This window comes from Phlebotomus papatasi, chromosome 2 (genome assembly GCF_024763615.1).
Source record: "Phlebotomus papatasi isolate M1 chromosome 2, Ppap_2.1, whole genome shotgun sequence".
Classification (NCBI taxonomy): domain Eukaryota; kingdom Metazoa; phylum Arthropoda; class Insecta; order Diptera; family Psychodidae; genus Phlebotomus; species Phlebotomus papatasi.
In genome coordinates this window covers 3,667,267-3,679,370 of record NC_077223.1, presented here as the reverse complement: position 1 = coordinate 3,679,370, position 12,104 = coordinate 3,667,267, and the positions used below count along the sequence as shown (strand labels likewise).

At 35.9% G+C, this 12,104-nt stretch overlaps 1 protein-coding gene across 3 annotated transcripts; it reads right to left on the bottom strand.

Moving 5' to 3' along the window:
- Positions 1 to 3,010: 3,010 nt before the first annotated feature.
- On the bottom strand, positions 3,011 to 11,553 carry LOC129802185 (uncharacterized). Of its 3 annotated transcripts, none has more exons than XM_055847813.1 (5): positions 11,357 to 11,553; positions 11,113 to 11,303; positions 9,631 to 11,020; positions 3,454 to 3,594; positions 3,011 to 3,379 (listed from the first exon to the last, which is right to left on the bottom strand). In XM_055847813.1, exons 2-5 carry the CDS (start codon positions 11,225 to 11,227, stop codon positions 3,256 to 3,258), a joined length of 1,770 nt encoding a protein of 589 aa, XP_055703788.1. In that variant the 5' UTR covers positions 11,228 to 11,303; positions 11,357 to 11,553; the 3' UTR covers positions 3,011 to 3,255. The 3 variants fall into 3 exon arrangements, with proteins under 3 accessions (XP_055703788.1, XP_055703786.1, XP_055703787.1); XM_055847811.1 differs by having other exon boundaries at positions 11,113 to 11,287; XM_055847812.1 differs by having other exon boundaries at positions 11,113 to 11,257.
- Positions 11,554 to 12,104: the final 551 nt, after the last annotated feature.

The window sequence follows — 12,104 nt, the reverse complement described above, 5'->3', positions numbered from 1 at the left end:
GGAGGACTGTTGTAATTTTTCTAAACAAATTTTATTTCCCAACAGAATTTCACAGCGTTTCTTATCTTTTAGTCTTTCTTTCAGCTAGAATAAAAATCAGCAAAAATGGCGTCAGTGTTTTAAAGCAAAAAACTAAAATTAACTCAATCTCACATTTTAAAGCAATCTGCTCCTCCTACACAAATCCTATCATTTTACTGTTATTTTCCTTCTTCCTAGTATCCCTATCAAATTACAATATTATTAATTTCAATATTAAAATGAATCCTTTTTCTACTTACAAAATCTTTCTTTCACCATCAAATTTTGGACACAAAATGGCGTACGCCTTTTTTCTATATCCTAAATAGCCCTTTCCAAGAATTCCCTTTATTTCCAATAGACTTCTACAAACTTCCAATGAATTCCAACTAAATTTGAACTATAACTGACTGCCATTACAAATATTAATTTAATTACCCCATTGCAAAAGAAAGCGGAATAGGAATAACAAGCGAAAAATTCCTTGGAATTTTCCACTATTTTTCCTTAAAAAATTCCATAGGAATTTTTTATAATAGGTTCCAAGGAAAATTTAATGGATTTATGCTGGACTTTTCTATAGAATACATCCATGGAAATGCTCGTGGAATTTATGTGGATTTTTCCACCAAAATAAAATGGAGAAAAAATGAAGCTGTCACATGCACCTCATGATTTTACTTCCGAATTTTATAGAAACGGCAGATTACGAGGATTATAATATGTTTTTTTATAAACCAGCAATAACGAATTGACACTTTGAGAAATAAAAAAATATTTTATTAAAAAAAAAAATTTCCTAAAATATATATTAATTAACATAAAAACAGCATTATTTTAGGTTGGCGACCTATTTAATGTAATCACTTCATTATTATCTACACGAAACGCAGCATCGCATAATTAATTATATTATAATTGCCACAGGAATCACTAGAAATGTTTGCGGAAGGTTTGGAAACAAATTCTAAAAGTTGTCGCAACACCATTTTATTTGTTTGACATTTCAGAAAACTAGTGGAAAAATCCATAGGGGAAGTGCTTATAATTTTGGACAGTCTGCATATAAGCATCGATATCCTAAGTTTGAAGTGCCATATTTTCAATACTAATTGACTTTTCTTGTTACTCTCTTTTCAGAAGGATTGTTTAGAAACTTGGCAAGCTATTTATCATCTCATTTTTACTAAAATTAGTTTTAATACGTTTAAAAATGAATTGATATGTAGAGGTGAATTTGACTCTTATTTTGGACAACTTGGTTATTAATTTTTACAACTTGTCTGTAAATTTGGACAGATAATCCGCCTCAATAGGATGCCCATTGTTCTTCATTTTATGAACCAATCTTATCAAGTCCTCTTCCTGATCATGTAAGGGAAACGTGGAATGTCACAAGAAGCCCAGAAACTTTCCATATCATTCATTAAAGTGAGTTGACTTCGGTACTCCAAGTACGTGCGGATTCGCTCATTCCCTGCCCTTTCCGGGAGCCTTTCAAGGCATTTCTCACTGCATCTCTTTCGTAGAGATGATGCTCCTTCATTTCTCCAGGCATTTGTCCAACCTAGTCATCACAAAAGCTAAAACTTCACGAAATTTCATGAGAAAAACACCTGTCCAAAATAAGAATCATCACCTCACTGGTGAATGTCTTAAAAAAATTCCCATTTTTCACACGAAAAATATAATTCACAAGGCAAATCTCACTTCAGGTCAAATGTACAAATCATCAGTAACGTGAATCAACACAATATTCAATGAATATTCAATAATATCACTCAAAAACAGCGAACAAACTTTGTTAGTACTTCACCAAAACTAAATAAGACTGAAGTAAGCCACGAAGTTCTGTCATATTTCTCGTAAGCAATTGCTCACACTGAATTTTCAACAAAGCAATTTCAACTCAAATCATATTCAAATTTTAACGTATTTAGTGTTAAAATATTCCAAAAAGAACAAATATTTAGATAGAATTCATTATTCATCAAATATTGGAATAAAAATCCATCATTTTAATCAATTTATTTTTAGTGTCCAATGTTATCCTCAAAGTGTCCAAAATAAGAAACTGGACAAAATTAGAAGCATTTCCCCTATAAAACACTATGGAAAGATAGTGGAAATTTCCATATGTTTTTTCCAGCTTATCCCGCGGACGTTTCACGTGTGAGTTTCCATATAAATCTTCCGCGGAATTTAACGCTGGAATTCCAGCATGTAGATGTCGTACTAGTAAATTCCATGGAGCACTATGATTTCCATGGAATTTCCGGCTTTAAATTCCATAGGAAAACTTAGTGGTATTTTAGCGTCAAATTCCAGCGAATTTAGCCATTTGCACGCAAGTTTTCCATTGGAATTTTTGCGGAATTTCGCTATGGGGTAGCTGGGCCTTAGATATTTCGATCAATACCAAACTTAAGCAACGGTCGCTGTGGACAGTTCACTCTGAGAAAGTTGAAAGATGGATGGCATCTTCAGTTCTCCATTTTTTCTTTTATTTAAAAAAGCTCGTTCAGATCTTACAAAATTCAGAAGTGGGATCCCCAATCTTCAAAAGCGGATCGCGAAGAGAACGATTAAATTAAATTTTAAAATTGCTGTGCTCGTAATGTGTAAAGTCCAGTGATAGTATGAGAGCACTTGCATCCAAAATATCTACTGTACCTTAAAATTGAAAAATCAAGATACGACAAGGGCTGATCGAACTGACGAATTCAGTTTTCAGTCAGGTCGAATTCAATCAGGATTCGATCTTCAGTACCGAGTATTCCAACCCTTGCCTTAATTGTTGATAAAGTATCCATATTTTTGGAAAAAAAATCTTTCGAAATAAGAGAGCCATCGAAAACCGCAAGTCGTTGTCTCTTACCGTTTTACGTATTAGCTCTCAGATATATTTCGCTATTCAGGGGTGGCGAAAGTGCTAGGATTGATGGGAAATTCAGCAACCAGCAGACAAAAGAAATTAAAAAAACACTCATTTTTATAAGTTATGAACGATATACTTTATTTTGTACAATATCTTAAAAGCTAATGACAAAGATTAAAAAAAAATGAATAAAAGAAAGTTGGGGGTAAAATGTACATTGCGCAACGTTCCTCTACCGTGCATGATCGGGGTGCTCAGGGCTTCCGGAGACACTCTGCCTCCCTCCCTCTCGCAAATCTCACCTTCAGTCTTTCTGTGAAATGCAAGTGCTGCGTTTCTGTTGCTCAGACCTGAGCTTAGCTGGGCATCTCATCGAAATCCACATCTTCAGTGTCTCCATAGCACCTCCTCTTGTAATCATTGAGCAGAAGGCGCTTCGACATGGAGCCCCGATCGATACGGACGGTTTGTGTGGTGTTGCTTTGAGAAATTGAAGGATAAAAGACTGTTACTTGAAGTTGGGCGGATTGACAGGGACAACAACATTCTTATACCTCGTCTTTGTGAGAATCGCACATCCGTCATTCAGTTGCATGTTCAAGGAGTAGAGTTTGGCCAGATGCGACAACTTCTCATGCTCCTTCACGTTGGAATCTGGCAATCTCAGCTCCATTTGCTGACCATCCTGCAGGAATCTGCTCGGGAAAGTTCATAACCTCAATATTTCAATGGCTTTTTGAAGGTTATGTTCAGCATAACCTCACATTGCTCAGCAACTTTTTTAGCTAACTTTAGAGCGAATATTTTATTTCGTTTCTCCTTAGAATTCTTTTACTAGACCAAGAATTTAGCTTTGAAATGTGAGGTTATGTTGAACCTAACCTAGAAAGTTAAAGTCCTGATTTTCTTTTTAGTCGTGGCTGTGATTTTTTCCTGTATTTTCGATATTTGAGGGAGATAAATCAAATGAATCGCATTGCAATTACAGTAGACTCTCACTCAATCGGTTCTTTCTCAATCGGGCGACAAATTTTGTTGACAATTTTCACGTTTAATTATGAAGCTAACTCTACTGTATGTCAAAATTGAGGTGTTCTTTGTGTACAAGATTCTGGTCCTTGGTCCTTGTAAAGAGAAATAAATATACTATTTCTGTCTAAATATCTTCTTTGTTCTCAGAAGTGTAACCTAAGCTTCTGATCAATTTGTGAGTTGGCTTCAAATAGCTCCATATGAAAAAGACACTTTGCTAGGAGGTAGCTTCTAACCAAATATAAAAGGTCTATTTGAAAAGTTTGAGGTTATATTAGATCTTAACCTTAAAAAATAACCTAATATTTAATATGATGGAATATTAAGTTCGATAGTTTTTATTAATCGAACTTAATGAAAGAAAAAGAAACTGACAGATTTCTAAAAAAAAAAAATAAATAAATAAAACGAATTATAACCTCAAAATCACGAGAGATCTCCATAATATTTTCTGTTGATTTTTGAAAAAAAAAATTACAAAAACAGTAGAGTTCCTCAAATTTGAACATTTGGGGGGTATAGATTACAGTCACTCCTCAAATTTGAACAATATTTTCAAAAACGTTATGGAATTCATGTAAAATTCACCTTTCCTAAATTAAGGAAAATAGTTTCAGAGAATTTTATCGGTTGAATTTGTTGTTAAATATGTGGAATTTGTTGAGGAAATTAATATAATACGATTTAGGAAACACCAGAGAAAAATATTTCTAATTTAGACTCCATGCAAAATTTCTTTTACATAACCTCATATTTTACAATTTGAATGCAATCGTCGTTCTAATTTGAGGAGTTCAAATTTGAGGAACTCGACTGTATTGCATTTTAGCTGTATTTTTCTTTTAGAATTCTCCCTTCAAAACGGCACCAAATTGAAAACATTGAAAAATTCTAACCTCAAAAATTCTTTCAAATGGTTCCATTTAACGCATTTTAAATGCAAGAAAGTGTTTGCAAGGTTTGCAAACTACAGAAAAAAACGAGTTTTATTTGTCTTTAAAATGGATAAATTGAATAAAGAAAAACAAGAAAATGTAAATGAAATAATAATTTTCAAATATTTGAGGTTAAGCTCGATATAGGGCCAAATTCTCTAATTCTGCACCCAAAGTGAGGTTTTGTTTATGTTATTGTTTCTGGTAACCTGCAAAATCTGACCAGCACTTTAAGTCAAGTGATAAAAAATTTAAGAATTTCTTGTCCGGATGTAAGTTTTATCACAAATTGTTCAATTTGAGAGTTAAATAAAACAATTTATGAGGTTTTCCAAACGGTATTAGAGTCTTTTCTGAATCCAAAAAAACATCAAAATATAACCGTGTCAAGTCCAACAAAATACAAAATAAATGTTTGAAATATCAAGAATTTATTAATTTGGGGCCTCATATTAATCATTAGTTACACTTTTATACATATTTAGATCTTTGTCGTCTTGTATTTTAGCAATTTAACAAATTTTTTCACCCAAAACCTCACAATTTCTAAGCCTTGTATCTCCTCAATTCCTGGATATTTCCTGTCCGGATCGCTAGTAGGTAGTCAAGGGGGCCACAAAAATCTTTATTAGCCCCCGAAACTGCTTCCCGGACAATATTTTTGCACATAAAACACAAAAATATTTCTGACACAAATAACCTTAAATTGCTTAAATTTAGAAAAAAATCTGCATCATTTAGTACTTCCGACGACGTCCGCGGAAAAACACGGACAAAAATCGAACAACTGTAGATTCTGTCTACAGATTTTAAATATAGTTTTTTATTTAACACTTTAAAACCCAAAGTGGCATTTTACTACAATTTTAAGTTTAGAGCTTTATAGCAAGAATTCTATTCGATATTATGCTAAAGTAATAATACGAATGTATAGAGAATTTAATTAGCTTTCTATTTATCTATGATTTAAAAAAATTATCCAAAAACCAAAAAATGGGCGTAGAATACCAAATTGGCATAAAATGCCACCTCCTTTTTTATATGGAGTTTGACATCTGAAATGGACATTTGAATGGCTTTTTTCTCAAAGGTCGAGGAACATTTCATGATTTGGACCAGAAAATAAATTCTGCAAGTACTGAAATTGCTTATCAAAAATAATGATCATCTTGAATATTTATTAAGGTTTTCGTGTGTTGCAAGGGTGTTGCAAAAATACTCGCCAAAAGCGAAAAATTAAAAATTTATGATTCACAAAACCTCTTCTTTGGCGAGAATTCATAACTTGTTAACATTTAATAGGTTTAGATTTTAGATGTTTGAAAATTGGATAAAAAATCGGAAAAAGGTGAAAAATTTTTATTGCAAAATTCAGTTATGAGTCTTAGAACTGCTACAGAACCGTTACGGAGTGTAAAACTATTAAAAATCGGTTTTTGTTAAAAATACCTGCACTGGCATTTTATGCCAATTTGGTATTTTACGTGATTTTTGACTCGGGTTTTAAAGTGTTAAACGATGATAAAATTAATCATCACTTACATTTTATTTTATTTAGAAAAAAAAACCTTAACCTTCTAACAGGTAAGACCGCCTCCAGGCCGTCTTCACAAAAATCACATTTACTGCGATTACAAAGTTTTTATTTATTTAAAAATATTATAGTGTCCTCGGTAATAGTCTTACTAATATCTTTTGAAAGTTTTAGCTCATTTTGACTCTTCGTTTAGTTGCTATCCTCAGTTTTGTGTGACAAGTCGGAGAAAAAGCAACAAAAAATATTTATGCAAAAAAGCTCATTTCCAATTTCAAGAAAAACACAGATTTACAGTTATCTGACTAAAATAATCTTATTTTTTACTGAAAGATATGTCGTTCTACTTTGTATATTTTATTTAGAAAATTTGAAAAAAGTAAAAATGTAAATTTTAGAAACAAAGAGTTTCAATTTTTTTTTATATTTTCTCACCTAGCGCCTAAACTAAAAGAGATAATGAAGAATGGATGGTTTTTTTCTATTTTCTTAGATCATAATTATCTTGGAAAACATTGACCTCGTTTATATGTACAGCTTAGTTTAAACGAAGCTTGTCCCAAAATTTAAACATCCGACTCGTTTATGTGCAACCGACTTAGATTAAAAATCAACCAAATAATTTGTGGAGCTGTGTAATCTATTGTTATAAAAAGAATTGTTTTGTGAAGTTAATAGAGTAGGTAGAAAGAGGATTTTTAGAGGAGCTGCGTACTACATAATTTCATAGAAGAGGAACAAGACATCTATCCTTGCTCAATGGAATCCCTCTAAGTCTGATTATAAGCCATATTTTTTGCCATCCATTTGGCGCAGCACGTTCTTTTTCAGAAAAATATCTAAGAGACATTCCGTCTCACCATATCACAACTTTTTTAACGTTTTTCTGGTTAATTTTAGGAGATTTTCAGCCAAAATTAAACAAGTTAAATATATTTTGTTCACCAAAACACTGAATAAATAATACGAAGTGACTGAGATTTACAATAAAAAGTTGTCCCAAAAATTTTGTACCAGTTTATACAAATCCAATGCCAAAAATTCTCAGCATTGGACTTTCCCGTTTATGTGCAGAAATTTAGTTTGAACAAATCTAAACTGCTTGCACATAAACGAGATCATTGTCTTACAACTTTTCTTCGCGTATTAAAGAAAACACTGTTAGAGGGTTAAAGAAGACCAACCAGAGCCGAGAAATAAGGCTTGGACCATGCTATCTGCTGAGTTTTTGTGACTTTTCAAATCAATTTTCGAATTTTTCAAATTGGACCTGTGATTGAGATACAACGATACATAAATCGATACGATATAGCAATGACATAGGGGGAAGTGGGGCACCTTTGAAACTGAGGTACCTTTGAAATTAGGATTTTTCTCATATTTTTAAATGGAATTGGGCCTTATAATGATATGCTTTAGCTATACCAACCGAATGAGAAGCTAAATTATATTATGCTATGGCTCAATTCCATTTAAAATTAGTAGAAAAATCCCAATTTCAAAAGTACCCCAGTTTCAAAGGTACCCCACTTTCCCCTAATTATTTAAAAAAAAATTACTTTGCATGCTTTGCATGAGACAATTCAAATGCGTTGGCCGTAAGTCGAAGATATTTTCTGGCTTTTCTATATCCTCGATGTTATTCATCCATTGCTTTGACAAGTATCCTCAGAAAGTAAAAATAAAGATGTTGAGTTTATTGTATTCCGGCTGATGAAGTACCAAAAACAGCTAAAATAAATAAATTAAATGGACACTCATATATTTTAAATTATTTTTTGACTAAAGGTTTTTTTCTAAATAAAATAAAATGTAAGTGATAATTAATTTTATCATCGTTTAAATAAATAACTATATTTAAAATCTGTAGACAGAATCTACAGTTGTCCGATTTTTGTCCGTGTTTTTCCGCGGACGTCGTCGGAAGTACTAAATGATGCAGATTTTTTTCTAAATTTAAGCAATTTAAGGTTATTTGTGTCAGAAATATTTTTGTGTTTTATGTGCAAAAATATTGTCCGGGAAACAGTTTCGGGGGCTAATAAAGATTTTTGTGGCCCCCTTGACTACCTACTAGCGATCCGGACAGGAAATATCCAGGAATTGAGGAGATACAAGGCATAGAAATTGTGAGGTTTTGGGTGAAAAAATTTGTTAAATTGCTAAAATACAAGACGACAAAGATCTAAATATGTATAAAAGTGTAACTAATGATTAATATGAGGCCCCGAATTAATAAATTCTTGATATTTCAAACATTTATTTTGTATTTTGTTGGACTTGACACGGTTATATTTTGATGTTTTTTTGGATTCAGAAAAGACTCTAATACCGTTTGGAAAACCTCATAAATTGTTTTATTTAACTCTCAAATTGAACAATTTGTGGTAAAACTTACTTCCGGACAAGAAATTCTTAAATTTTTTATCACTTAAAGTGCTGGTCAGATTTTGCAGGTTACCAGAAACAATAACATAAACAAAACCTCACTTTAAGTGCAGAATTAGAGAATTTGGCCCATAACCACAAATTCTATTAAAAAAAAACAGTTTTGCGAAATAAGTGGACTTGAACGATTTTGGACATTATTATTATTGAGCGTATCGGGATGTATTTGTTACAATTCGATCATGTTGCCGTATATCCCGTGTTGGAAGAGTTCGGTGATTGCAAATCACCCGGGAGCGCCTTCCCCGCAATGTGGATGCTTCTTTCACGCTTCTGGAGTTTCTTGAGCAGAGGCGGTGCATTTTTAATGTGATATCACGGTGAAAATGTGTTTTTTTTCTAGACATTCAGATCTTTGCACCGGGCGGGACTCGAACTAACTACACTGTGAGTCAAGCCAGGGATCTATCCGTTCAAGAGCCAACGGTCTTGACTATTGCTTCACTGAAAGCCCCGACTTATGGCATGATTCTTTTATATTTGGTGAAAAGGATGCAAAGTTTCTTTAACTTGAGGTTATGCATGATCTAACCTCGCAACATAACCTCATAAAATAAACGTAATTTCCTGTAAATTCTCTTGCTCGATAATTAAAAATCTCCAATAGCTTTTCCTATAAACACTCTAGATTTATTTTTAATTTACCAAAATTCGGTGTTCCTCATTTCAAGGATTTTTAAGGTTAGATTTGACATAACCTAAAAACTGAGAAGTAACTTATGGGAGATTTTTGAGATTGAGATGTTCTAGTTCGAGATCACAAGGGAGAAGTGCCCCTTTACCTTGACAGATCCTCATTGACGCTGGTGATGATGGAGAATCCTGGTCGTTCCTCTCGAATCCTCCTGCATCCCGCCCTGATCTCCCTCACTTCACTCAGTGTACTGGGCGACGAGAGGAAGTGATTGGACGTCTCACCGGACATTTCACTCTCAATCTCCGGACATCCTCCGGCTCCGCTGCTGTACGACGATCCGCCGGCAATATTGATAGGCTGCGTGGACACTGGAGCCCTTCCGCCCAGCAGCATATGACCCGTGAGCAGTGGCACGGGCTGTCCTCCATCTACACTCATCATCACCGCATCCCCAGCACCATCTCGCGTCCCTGTCTCGTGATTCGACCGAGTTTTTGTGAGTTTTGGCGCTCGAGCGCGCTTAAAATCATTTTTCGAGGCAAAATTGATCATAACCTCATTCCCTGGCCAATCCGTCAGTTCGTCATCTCCCTCGTGGTCACTCTCATTCGTGGCAGCAGCCTCGGAATCGCTGCTGCTGAGGGAGCTGGAACTGAGGAATTCACTGAGGCTGCAGTCCATGAAATTGGGATCATCGAACTGCAGCTGCATCTTCATGTATTCCTTCTTGCGGCCGCGGCGGGGCTGCGTGGTGGCCGGCTCAATGGGCATGAGATGCTGCGGAGGAACGAAGGTGCTAGTGGATGCCATCTCAGTCCCCTTCATTGTGTCTTCATCCTCTGTGACAGCAGGTTCAGCCAGGAGACTTCCCAGTCTGCTGTGAGTGGATGTTCCGGCATCCACCATGGACGCCAGGGTCACAGTGGCCGTGGCCGTTGAGGATTCTTGGGAGATTTTCTCAATTTTGGACACAATCGTCTTATTGAGGGGCTGGATCTTCTCAAATGGCCTCCCGCCAAATTGTCTGTTGCGACTCTTGAATTCCAGGTAGGAATATCGCGGAATGAAGACATCCCTCTGCCGGGGAACACTGCTGGAGTGCTGCTTGTGCTCATATTCTGCACATCTGTCCCGATGTGAGCGCTTCCTCTTGCCACAAAAATAGAGATTTGCGCGAAAGTTTTCCTGGCAGACATGCCTCAGCACCCTCTTCTTAATGGCTCCCGGAAACAAGGGACTCACCGTGGAGGTCCCAGGAGTTGTTGGTGTGGTCTCATACTCCACAGCCATCCGCTTAAACTTCCTCTTGCGCCGAGTATTGGGCCTGGCAGGACTGAAATTCTCATTCAGAGAATCCGACTCGAAGTTTCCAACATCCCGGGACTTTATCAGCAACTTCAGCTCACTGTGATCATCAGAATCACTGAGAAAGGTATTTGTCACAGTGTCTCCTGTGGATGTGCCAAATTCTGGCCTCTTACTAGGAGCATCAGCCGGACTACTGGAACTATCTTCCGTCGGCTGTGGAGCACTCGCTACAAAGCACAATCGGCAAAAGTCCTCCTCAATCCCTTACCCCAGACACAACCCCACCCCCCCAATCACCAACCATCCCCCAGATACTTACGCAAATTCCCCGTGGATCGTGTTCTCCTCCTCATGCCCCATCGTCCAGTGTGAAAGTTCCCAATTCGCGATGTCTCCTCCAGTGCCAGGGTCAGATCATGCGAAAATTGTTCCATTGTCTCCCTCTCATCGGCTTTTCCAGGACACTGAGAAAAAGAACAGCAAAAAATCGCCCCCTGGGGGCACCAAAACCTGAGAAAATGGCAAAGAAATGGTGGCTGGAAGGTTCTGTCGGCACAACTCACCTCGATTCTTCACTAACAGCTGCACGATAATTCACTAAATCACTCAACAAATAATCTCATCTCGTCCACAGAGTATTTTCACTTGCAATCACTGCAATTGCTTTTGGGGAAAATGCGAAAAATTGCACTTTTCTTTCAGTTTTTTGGAGAGCAAGAGCTATCTTGGCGAAACCTTCTGTCACAGATTGTCCCAAATCCCAGTGGACAACCCGTACAATTAAATAAACTGACCATGAAAGCCTAACGGATCCCTGACTCAAGAAGACCATTTACAGTGCCCGCTCTCTTATCCGGATCGCCATAATCCGGACGAGTTATTGACGGTTACATTTAAAATCATTTTGAGGTCAAGTATGCATATGTGTTCAGCAATAAAAATGAATTATCCTGTGATGTTTTTATTTAATAAATGAAGTACAGTAGACGCTCTCTCAATCGGGCATTTGGGGCAAAATGTCATCCGGTTTATTGATAGATTTGGGCGTCAAAGCCTTTGTAAATTCCACAAAAAGCGCTCAATTATAAAGAATCACGATAAACTAGGAAGAACTACAGCGAATTTGAGCGAATTAGCTTCATAATTAAACGTAAAAATTGTCAACAAAATTTGTCGCCCGATTGAAAAAGAGCCGATTGAGTGAGAGTCTACCGTATAATAGCGTAGAATTCTCTAATTATGTCTCTTTAAGCTTCTTTAAAACTTTTATTCTAATTCTAGAAAAAAAACTTGTATTATATTTTTGAGACG